Genomic DNA, 12,635 nt, shown 5'->3' with positions numbered 1-12,635 from the left:
TAGAACTAGACATTGGTGGATTTAGCGGGAGGGGCAGGGAGACACCTGCCCCTCCCAAAAGGGGATAAATAAATATCATTAAAAAGTATTGATAACATTATATTACAACGAAAAAAATGTTCGAGTAATCCTTTGGCAGATAGTAAAAGAACAAATCAAAGTTTAGAACATATACATTAGTCTAGACTAGATTTAATTTACTAGACAATTCAAAAAGTCAATCCCGGAAATCGAATTTAGGGCTTTGTTGGTTACAAGGCAAAAACGTTAACTGAGGAACACAAAGCGGGAGCATTCTAGATCAAATGTCTCTCATTTTGAATTTTGATATTAAAATTTTGGGTGCGTCAGCACTAAGGCTATTTTGCACCCGTCACATAATATGGGGTCTAGCCCCTTACCGTTACAAAGAACAACTCTAACGTTGCATAAGTAAAATCTTAAAATTATCTGTATTCTGTTAAAAGCTTAGGCTGTAAAGAGGCATTCAGCACACACAAGGACAAAAAACAGGACAACACACACAAAATATACTGGCCATAGTGCCAGTCGCCAGAGCCTCGTTTGTCTGCAAAATGCAGTCCAGGGTGTACTACGTGGAAGTGACGTTGACTTTTGGGCGCCTACGTGGAAGGTCACCCCTTACACCTCAAATGTCTCTCATGTTTGTGACAATTTCGTCTGAAGTAGTGAATTCTCACGCTTATCCCTTTCTGTAATCATTGTTAATAGAAATAACGTAGAACTAATTTTATTTTACAAAAATCTACCTAATGCTATCACATTATAATCAAGGGATCCTGGGTACGTTTCCTAATGGTGGTACATTGCACAGTGGTTCGGATTCCTCTTTGAAGGTCCAGTCCCGATTGGTTTATGTGACTATAAACTGAACTTAAAACCTACCCATTATAATTATCCTGATAGCAATAATATATATATACATTTGTCGAGAAATTTACACATATTTCCAATGTAAGAACTTTCAACATATTCTGTGCCCCTCCATAAAAGAAAAATATAGATCCGCCTATGGCACTAGATTCAAAACCCCAAACCTCTCAGCACACCCTTGATGTTATCCTTTCCTGCTATAATGCAAATGAAACAGAACGGGGAAATGCAATGCTATCATTTTTTCCTTCCTTAGCGAGCAGAGCGAGGAGATGACACCTACCTGTACATGGATGGAGTCGTCCATTGGTCGTTCTGCGTTCCATCCTCTTGCACGATGGAGGACCTGAGGCACGCCGTGGCATGGAAGCTGCAGACTGCCTTTGCCCATCTGGACGTCCACGTGGAGGTCGAGGCAGACGAGGACTACTGCATCACGAGGCGTGGGAAGCAACTGGATACGACAGGCTGGATCACAATGTACGTAAAGACACGATGTCATCCCGATTATTAGTCATGCAGTATTATCTTTGAAAACTTCGTTGAATTAGGGCAACGTTCACATAAGCATCTCACATAGTTACTTGTTACATACATATATACATACATCACGTATATACACACACATACATATATATATAATGTTAACATTAGAGTGATCTACAAGACATATAGATTCCTGACCAAACAACTGAGCAATTCATTTATGAAAGTTTGAGTTCAAAAATAATGAAACATGCATGTCTTCTTTGAGATTTTATTCCCTGGTTTTACAGCAAACCAAGAAACAAACCAAATCCCACTATTTGCTTTTCAGATGAATTTGTTCATGCATCTTTCAGTGTTCGAGCAGTTACAAATATTTAATTATTTATAAAATCATGTGTTATGTGGCTATTTCGGAGGGGGGAGTAAATATACGTAAAAAGAGCCCATCTGGCGGAGTCTGTAGTATGGTTAGTGACAATGAACCCATGGGTTCTGGGCTAGAATTCTGTGTGATATAATGAGCTGTTATTTTGTACTGTTCTCCTAATAATTCATCAGATATAACTTGATTAGGGAAAGCGAGGGGAAAAGACAAAAATTCAAATAAAATTTTCTTGAGATTCCCAATTATATATGTATTGACTTCTTTACAGATACTGTTTCATAGCCTACGGAATCTTGCTGCTTGTAGGAACAGGCTATGATGTAGCTGCATCTCCCACAGGAAATCGTCAACAAGGTACGAATGTATAATATCGTTCACAAAACCACACAAAACAATTTCTGAGACCTGTGAATATTTATTATATTTATTTATTTTATTGTTAAAGTCAAAGCTCTACTCATTTTCAGCACATAAAGATATGGGACATTAAAATATATCATGATACATAAAGGTTGTGACATTGAATGGTTATGCCAAAGTGCTACCCCAATTCCAGCGTTATGGTTTGTAGGTTTCTCATTTTAAGAATCTTCACCTGTAGTTTGAAGTGTCTCTCTCTGTTTAACTCTATCCAAAATTGTTTTAACTACAATCGCAGTTGTTCTACCTCAGGGAAACTTGAGGAAATCACAAGATCGTTCTCCGTCCTGAAGCATTGGAAGAAACTTACGGATACGCACGTGACAAAACAGTACATGGATTGTTTAAACGGAATCAGAGTTCTGAACATGGTATTCGTAGCTTCCATTCACGAGGGGTACGTCCTCCTGTTCTTCGTTCCAGCTATCAACCACAACAATAGACTAGAGGTAAGTAACTTCTAGAATAAACCAAACAATGGCAAAGGAATTGCTGTCTAGAGTGCAACTATTTTGTTATAAATTTTTATCTTTCAGGAAATGTTGGGAGCCAATGTGTCAGTTATTACGTCCCTTTCCTCCGCGTCACCCGACGCCTTCTTCGTGATGAGTGGCCTGCTGGCTAGTTACAACTTCATGAAACAGATGGCTGAGAAGGGGAGAGTAGGATTATGGGAACTTTACTTGAATAGGTATCTCAGGTAAGCCAATTGAAACTTGAACATACAATACAAAAACGAACATACAGTGCCCTCCAACTTATAGATGAAGTAGGTCCACAAAAGCTGTTCGTAACACCAGAAGTTAAGGTCCCCAGGAGTCCAGAGTATAACCAATATAGGACCAAAGATTGGTTCGGGATATAGACGCACTCCGTGTGTGCCACTGGCTCTGTGCGTGAGGCGTCTGGAGGAGATGCAACGTAAAATTGTTTATATTTTTTCGGCCGTTTTTGGCTTCGCTCATTTTGACGAACGGTACCAGATGGCTTTCCTTATTCATTGGGACACACAAAATACTGGATATGGCGAGCCTACGGCCTCAAGGATAAGTCTACGTGACCCAAAACCCTCCAAATTGTCAATATTTTTGGTATTTCTGGCTATTTCCGGTTTGCCTCAAAAGAAGATATTGTCTAAGCGCAAAAGCATTTTTGTGGTGATCTACCCGGATCGAAAAGAAAACATAAAGACCATTTTAGTTTCGAAAATTTATCATTTGTCCATATCAATATGTCTATTCAACATTCAGTAAGAGAAACAATGATGGATTCTAAAGTTACATCTAACAATTTAGGAGTAATACACTCAACGGCCTAGCAGTGGTATTTGAGAAGGTTCTATTTTCATAATAGATTGTACTTGAAATAATGTACTACATTGGAAAAGAGCGTGATTTGTAATATTTGTAATTATATTGAGAGTCCGTGGCATATATTATTTGTGGATGTAGACAGCCTATGATGTGGCAGAAAAAAAGCATAAATTATATTAGAAGCAGTGAAAGCTTGAATTACTTACTGTTATTACTACACTTGAAATGCATATCAATCCACAGTTTAGTTCGAAATCATCCTGCCTCTTTCTGTTTGGTTTATTTTAAGTCCTTTTCTGCTTGTCAGTGCATTAATATGCAGCGCCTAAAGTGGAAAATGTTTTTGCGGGGATGTTTGTTCGAGCTTGGGATTAGCTGCAGGAATGTTCGGTCCTATGGCATAACATGGTGGCAATGAGACAGGTGGTGGCATGCTTTGCGAAAGTTTTGCTAGCTGGGGGGATACCATCTTCCCGCATCCTCACTTGCACTGTTAACACAATGTGACTGATGTTTCGTCAAATAACACATGAGAAGTTTCTTACAGATTAACTGGAATAAACACGGATTTCTTTGCTAACCTTTATTTGGAATACACCTATACGTGGTATGGAATTAACAAAATACCTAATACATATATTTTTCAATATATTGGAGAAGATACTCCAACAAGTATCCAGCGGCACAATAAAATAGTAATGTTTTTAATATTAATATCTAAATTTTAAATTTTCAGACTAACTCCACTGCTCATTGTCTGTGTCTCAATTTTTGCCAATCTCGGTGATCTTTTTCCGCGAGGCCCGTACGGACTCCATGCAATAAAGTACTACTCGGACGAGTGTAAGAGGAACTGGTGGAGGAGTGCTCTCTACATCAACAATTACGTCTACGAGGAAGACTTTAAGAAGGTAAGAAGTTATTTCGTCAGCCCTAGTATAGGAGCATTTCCATTCTAACATCTTCTAAGAGTAGCAAACTGCATTACGAAAAAAATAAATCCTTCCTGGAAGATCAGTACTGAAGACATTCACATATTTTCCTGACAACACCTGAAGATTGAGTTTTGTTTTAAGTCCACTTTTATGCACAGATAGACTAATTGGGACTGGGCCTACAGTTGTTTAAAATAGGATCCGAACCACTATGTGCCTCCATCGAATCTCGAACCCGGGACCCCTTGACATGAAGATTGAGTACCACAGTGAGATGCAATTGTCGGTGGTTAAAAATTTCTACGGAGGACTCCGATAATACGCGTATATTTTTAGCACATTGGACCACCAACTTTTCTCTGTGTGGCAAAACGATCCCGAAGGCGTCTACACACACACACACATGTATACACTATGTATTAAACACACATATATGTGGTGTGAAGACTCAGAAGAAAGTATCATGAAAATATTATTGTGGTTTCGAAAATATTTACCTGCTAAGGCGAGTGCAACATTAACATATGCTCTTATAACATTATTTTTACCCATATCTTGAGCCGAAATTTTGTGCCTCCTACAATATTCTATGCTAGTCAAATTCTTACACGTTAGGAAGTGTTACACCATGGAGATTGTCTGCTAAATGAGTGTGTGTTTTGTCGGTAGAGAGTGTACTAATGTTTTGCTGCGTTAATTTCTCTACATTTGAAATAAATTTAACTGATTAATTTATAATGTATTAACTTAGGTACATGTATATTGGGCAGAGGAGTGCAAAAGATCAAAAGATACTCTGCCCTCCTGGTGGGGTCTTTTTTTTTCTTTCAAGTCTGTGCCTATGATTCAAAGAATGTGCCCTTCAATAATCTTATTACCTTTTCAGTGTCTCCCTCATACATGGTCTCTGGCAGTGGACATGCAACTGTTTTGGTTGTCTCCTGTGATATTATATTCCATGTGGAAGTGGACCAAAGTAGGATTGTGGAAAACTGCTGTAGTTGTCGCTATCAGCGCAGCCGTAGCTTTCTACGTCACTCACTCTCAAAGGCTCCCTATTGTAGATATGCCCATAATGAGGTGATTATATTTTGAATATTAAATTTTCTTTTTACATCAGTTATTGTTCGGCAACTCCAACAATAATAAGCCGTTTGTATGTTTTCCTAGTTGTTCTAAAAGTTGAATTTTTTTAAACATTTTTACAAGACATTTCTTGTGCTGACAAATTAGTCGATCTCGTTTGCAAATTAAAATCACCGTGTAGGGACTTAGATGATATTTAAGGCAGTTATTAAGGTATAAACGTTACTAAACCTGACTGATATGTGTATCGATTCACAGTTTAGTTCGAAATCCTCCTCTCTCTTTTTCTATTTAGGTTTCTTTATGTCGCTTTTCTACCCTCTCTCTTTGTCTTAGAGAATGGGGCATCTAGGAATAATTCTAATGGCAGAGTCGATTTTCTAACATTTATCTAACACACACGCGCGCGCGCGCGCATGTACACATAAATACCATGGTGTAGAGTTTTACAATTACAAATTTTACACAATTATAAGATTGTTAGGTGTGTGTGTGTGTGTGTGTGTGTGTGTGTGTGTGTGTGTGCGCGAGCACACACACACACACATGAGTACAATACAAGTATATAGCTACTATATATAATTGCGTTGCGACACACAGACCCGTAGTTGGCAGCAGAGACCAACTTAAGATAAATTTTGGGGGGAGCAAGGTAATTTTTTAGGGGGCAAGATCGGCATAAACAATAATTTATATATGTAAATATACATAAAATGTGTCCCTCTATGTGAATTTTGGGAAAGGGGGGGGGGGTAGAAAGTGTCATGCCCTCGCCCCCAAAGTCGGCACCTACGGTTGGCAGCCGACAGTAATCACAATTAACTATTGAATTCTTCCATTGCAGTGACGAGACAAGAGCAAAGTATAAGTCCCTGCTATACTGCCCAACACACACTCGGACGGCATCGTACTGTGTAGGAATCGTCCTGGGGTACCTTCTGTATCATGGAAAGAGCAGACCTATTCTTCTTTCAAAGGTACGTACGTACATACATTGATACTTATTATCAGGCTATTCAGACAAGTTTTGATTCCTTTTAAAGGTTAACGGAACTTACTTTCCGAACAGCTTCATTTAATTTTGTGGCGAAGTTTATAATCGTACATTTTAAAAGTTATATCTGAACAGAAACTATGATCATCGCCATCAAATATCTTGATTTATTTTAGTGGTTAAAGAATTGTGCAATTTTGAAGAAACTGATACGATGATGATAGATTTGTATGTAATCGAAGCGAATTAAAAGTACTTAAATCTACAAGCGTTCCACTGTAGGCGTCGGAAATGTGTTGGAAGTGGTAGGTTTATTAATTCCTGAAATGCGAGAAACAATCACTTCAGGGACAAGTATTGTGCACCATTCAAAATTGTCGGTGTCGGAAAATCCAGAACATTTTCCTCTCCCACAACCCTACTAGAAAAGTTACCAAACAAGGTGGTGTGAAACCGACAGAGTTTCAGTTCAAAAACTATGAATTTTTAAGTGAATTCTTGATCGTAAATTTTTTTAAAAAAACTTACGAATTCAAAGGGTCAAATCTTTAATTATTCAGTTTGGGCCTTGGGGGGAAAAGACAAACCGAAATTCTTGGATATTTCCGCAGCTTAGAACCAAGTACGTTTCAATGTTTGTGGTGCTCAAGTTCAAACTAAATCCTGGCAAGTTAAGTTGTTGTTTTAAGTTCACTTTATGCACAGATAGGCATAGACTGGACCTACAGTTTAAAGCAGTATCCGAACCACTATGGGCCTCCACCGGGTTTCGAATCCGGGAACACTTGATTACAAGGTGACGACGCTACCACTACGTCATCGGGGAAGCCTAAATCCTGGCAAGTAATTTACTTTGGAGAGACGTGACCATTGGGCAGCTAGAAACAATTAAAAGTTTGAAGTTATAACATCAGCAGGTGTTGATTTGATTGATTGATTTGCTTTATTTTACTTCGCTTCTTGTGTCACTTTTGGGATGAGTGATGATATGATGAAATTGATGACCGGGACCCCTAGCGTCGTAGCGCGATGTGCTAACCACTCCGCCACGTGGACCGGCAGCAGCTGTTGTTTTATGCAAGATGTAATGGCGAAATATTTTCACAGTAGACATGTATACGAACACCAAATCAACGCCCTTCTATGCACCACATGACGAAAACTGGATGCCAAGAGCAAAAAACCTAACCTGTCAAACCTATACTCTCTGCTACGCTATATGATATCATGAAAGAACATGTGAGTAGGTCAGGTATATTAATTTTGTTGTGATTGGTAAGTTAGCGTACAAAGTACGTTTCTTGCCACTCGCTGTGGTTTATCCAGGATTTTCCATCTTGGAGGGTGTAAGTTCTTATTTAAAGGGTGCAACTAAAAATTTAGAGACATTTGACCTTAAATTGGGACTTTGTGAAAACTTTTAAGGGGTGTTGAGGAAATTTGGGGGGATGTTAGGGGTTGTTGCGGTGTGTGGATAAATCACTGCCAATAAGTTAATATGAGGACACATGGAGGTTGTGTGTACTTGTCAGTCTATAACACTCAAACATAAACATACGATTGTGATATTTTGGGATATATAGTGATGCTTTGTTTTGTCAAGATGATGTAAACATTAAAATAAATATTGATTCTCACGCCTGATGAACATTTCGAGTATCGATTTCACTGCAAGCTAATCAAATTCACCTTTCTTTTCGTAGAGAGATGTTATCCTAGGATGGATTTTGTCAACTCTAGCCTTCTTTTGTGTCGTTGCTTACGTCGTTATCTACAACCAGCCAGGTCACAAGTACAACTCCACTGTAGAGGCAGCGTATGTTGGCCTCCATAGGATTTTCTCGTCTTTGGCGATTGCTTGGATGATATTCGCATGTGTATCAGGCTATGGGGGTAAGCAATAGGGTCGCTGGTACGGTAGGTCTGTGTGTTCCTGCAAGATACGGTGTGTCACGTTTTGGGAATTAGTACATCCTTGCATTGCACTAATTCCACGTATTTAGTGAATTTGGTTCCTTTCCATAGGGATTTATGTACAGTCACGGACACTTCTTGGTTGTAATAATCTCATTAACATCCAATGGAATCGTTACAACCCAGAAGTGTCCGTGACTGTACGTACGATCTTATTTAATGTGAAGAATTGATTGATTTGTTTTATTTTCCTTCGCTTTTCTATCACTTTTGGCGGAAGATGAGGATGCAATTATGAAATTGATGATGGGACACTAACAAAGGGCACCTATGCCCAGGCCGGGATTCGAACCCGGAACCCTTGGCGCCGTAGCGCTGTGCTATCAACTCCGCCACGGAGACCGACTTGATGCGAAGAAGTATTTGTCTCTAACAATCGCTGCTTTGTTCATGATCATGGGGATTGTATTTGATTCCTCTCTCCTATAAACTTCAATTCTTTGTTTTGTGTGTTTAAAAATTCAATCGGGCATGGTTTGAAGGTTTCAAATATAAATGTGCAAATTCAATACATATAGGGTGGCCCAAAAGTCAGTTTCCCCTAGGAGAGAACAAAATTATGATACTTGTAGTAAGGAGATGTGTATTTATTGCTGGAGAAAGGTAAGAGAACACAATCTACCGTACATGCTCAACCTGTTTTCCATCATTTGCAATACATTCAATACATACGCGCCATGTCACACAGAAGACAAAGGCCGACTACGTAGTACGTTCGTACAAAACAACAGCCTTCTGCATACTTGCTTCCGTTAGTTCCTACTCCCACCACCAGATGCTCGCAATTCAGCAGTCTCTACACAGATAACGCTAATGCTTAACACCGTTTTCCCGGTGGAACTCTTAACAACACTTTAAATTTAATTTTTAGAATTACATATACAGTTTCTCTCAGGGGAAACAGTGGTGGAAAGAAATACTTTACGTTTAGGATTTTAATATCAATATACACGGGCTAATCCTATATGCGAAGTTTTCTTTTCACCACTGTAAGTCACCGGCAATAGAAATGGGACACCTAGATCCTGAAATGCAGACTTCCCTGCAAGGCCTAACTGTACGGCGAATAATAGCAACTTTTCAATAGGAAGTTCGGCTATCGCCGTGGAGTTAGGCAACACACATGATTCCATTTAGGGAAGCGGGTATTTTAGAATCTAGATGTCCCATTTCTATTTCTGGTAACTGTACATGCCCGAACATCTGGTCACCCTACAAAGTAAAGTATTTAGTACTAATATTTACATATCCGAAAATTCTTACATTATCTGAATATTGCTACTTTCAGGCCAACTGAACAGATTCCTCTCCTGGAGAGGGTTTTCGCTTATGAGTCGCCTCGCCTATTCTTTCTACTTGGTGAATCCTCTCATCATCGTACTGCGGCTGCTTCAAATACGAACACCTATTCACCACAGCAGCCAGACAATGGTTAGTACAGAGAAAGAGTTATTCCCGATAGTTTGCAAGTGCGTTTATAATCTCTCTCCGGGTATATTCATGTAGAGATTAAAATATTATATCAACTTATGCAACTTGTACGATTCCCTGCATGGATACCAGAAATTCTAATAAATAAAACCGGTCCAACTCCAAACAAAAAAGAACAAAACATAGAACTGAATTTCCCAATTGGCACAGACACAAGACTTTAATTTCCCAATTCCACATGTGTCTTATACAGTTTTGTAAAGGGATTAATTTTGACTAAGTTTAATCTTAAATGTCTCCCATGTTCGGAAATTACCAAATTTTATGTTCAGCCTCAATATGATGCAAATTTCAACTTTTTCCTCTGTCTCCCATTTGAGTTACAGAGCATGAAACTTATGATTTTATTTCTTGTTAAATATAATTTTGGGGAGCTTATAGAAAAAGAGATGCTCAGTCACCTGATGTGTTAAATAATTTTAGGATTTACTTGACACCTCACAGTGAATGTAATAAATATGGTTAAGGTGTTTTCCCCCCTTCATTTTTATTTTGTGCTCCAAATATGAGAAATTATGAAAGAATATTTATCGGATTCCATGTAGTGTAGTATGGAAACTACTGACCTGAGAGCAAACATGCTGATTAACAAAACAGAAGAGCATTTATTTTTTAAGAATTACAGAACAGAAGTTACAGAAGGTTAGGCTAGCATTATCTACAGCGATTTCCATAAAGGTGTGAAAACGCAAAAATCACCGCACGTGACTAATTGACAATGACTACCAGATCGAAACGCAATCGTGAAAAATAAATCATTATCAGTTTTGAACACTTGAAGGATATAAAAATAATTGATAAAATTATTAATATTTTTAGAACAGTGAAGCGACAAATTTATTAAATATGGCTTGAACTAGTGAGATTCACTACTAAAGGGGGCAAAAGCATTGATGAAAGTTCAGTCGGAGAAAGAAAAACCTCATTCCAGCTCACTGTTTTATTGTATTGATGCGTACTAAACAGAGGCCTCTATACTGTGTCCTTACCCACAGAAAATCACCCTATTAGAAGAATTCCCGCTTCTGTGGCAAAAAGTTCTCTGTTCCCCTCCCCCATTATTTTCCTTCTCTGTGGTTCAGACTAATTTATAGGTATATAAACATGATTTCGTACAGCAGATTCAAAACTACACATGATTTATTCAATTCCAATGTGTGGACAATTTATTCTGCCACAACATAGGTATAACACACCTTGGCTAACGAATAAAATGTGTGAGTCTTAATAACAAGTAATTTGCTGGAGAATGAAGTGAGATGGTCCAATTTCATAGGAAATAAATCCGCCGTAGTCGCTGGGAACTTTCGTCAGCTTGAAAATACGTTATTTTTTAAAGAGAATAATATTGATTAATAATGGTAATAAGATTTCCCTAAACCAAATTTGTAAGTGAGAGTATTAGGAAGGGCAACGGTCCCCCAGTGTGAGTGTGCCTATGTTCACCACACAAATAAAAATATCATTTTACAATTCTGAAGCTTTTCATGTGCAGTCAATCTTCCTCTTGTGTCTTCTAAAACGCAAATAATGATACAGTTACTTTATGTATGAATATGTAACAGTCGCCATAATTTACTTGCAGATCGATTTCTTCCTGCCTGATCTAATCTCTACAGTGATTGCAGCCGCCATATTTCACGTTACAGTTGAAGCACCGTTCATCTCAATTGCTCAAATCATAACCAGAACAGGTGAGACGAATCCATCCAGAAATCACAAGTTGATTTATGCTTGCTCAGTAGTAGCTTTAACTCATGACAGCGTTTATTTTCTTCCAAGTGCTTACTCCTCATTTCTTGCCAAGCCACTACCCATTATGGAACCTTTATCAGTTGTTCAGATTTGATAAATCCTGAATGCAGCATTGAGTCTTTATGTGTAATAAATCAATTTTAGTGCTTGCTTCTTTCTATTGCAGACACTATATAAAAGAAACAATTCATTGACAAATACAAACAAATCATGTCTCATAGTGCCAAAAACAATGACGACAAAGCAACGTTTGCTAGTAACAAAGGGCACCCGCAGGGAGGGGCCTGGGGGGGCACTTTGCCTGGAATTGAGTTAATGTAATTCGAATGGTGAAATTGTAGAGATATTTTACAACAAAAATATTGTTTTCTTTAATTGACAGACTGTAGATTACAGCAATTATTGTTTTTATTATTATTATTATTATTATACAATACCCTAATGCACTTAGAAACATGGATAAGATTTACCGTGAAGGACAGTAGATTAAGTGGTCTGACGGATTGATATATGTGCATTGTGAAAAGTACAAAAAGACAAATAACTGTTCATTAACACAGTGGTAGATGTTTATTGAAAGGAAGCAAGGCCTAAATAGTAGCTAGACTCGAGTCTGAACTTGCATATAACGCCAAAGTATTTTCAATTCAATTTGAATTTTACGATTTGTAAGGTAGTAGTAAAGTAGTAGTAGTAGTTGTAGTAATAATAATAATAATAATAATAATAAACGTTTCTATGACTCTGCCCCCCCTGAGAAAAAATCCTGCGGACGCCATTGCTAGTACCAGTTAGTTTTTTTAAAGCAATGGTAACTATAAGTAGTTACATTTTAAAATGAGTAATTATAACTCAGTTATCTTCAGCTAACGGGTGAATGAACGGGTAGTGTTCATTGG

General features: G+C 38.1%; 1 protein-coding gene across 1 annotated transcript; it reads left to right on the top strand.

Moving 5' to 3' along the window:
- The first annotated feature begins 1,231 nt into the window (after positions 1-1,231).
- On the top strand, positions 1,232-5,520 carry LOC145987362 (nose resistant to fluoxetine protein 6-like). The gene is made up of 6 exons (XM_083121892.1): positions 1,232-1,374; positions 2,037-2,122; positions 2,441-2,637; positions 2,725-2,888; positions 4,238-4,412; positions 5,323-5,520. The coding sequence occupies exons 1-6, from the start codon at positions 1,232-1,234 to the stop codon at positions 5,518-5,520; spliced, it is 963 nt and encodes a 320-aa protein (XP_082978018.1).
- The last annotated feature ends 7,115 nt before the right edge of the window (positions 5,521-12,635 follow it).

This window comes from Lepisma saccharinum, chromosome 1 (genome assembly GCF_977018435.1).
Source record: "Lepisma saccharinum chromosome 1, izLepSacc3.1, whole genome shotgun sequence".
Taxonomy (NCBI): Eukaryota; Metazoa; Arthropoda; class Insecta; order Zygentoma; family Lepismatidae; genus Lepisma; species Lepisma saccharinum.
The sequence above is the reverse complement of the archived record's forward strand: the minus strand, read 5'-3'. Positions and strand labels throughout refer to the sequence as shown.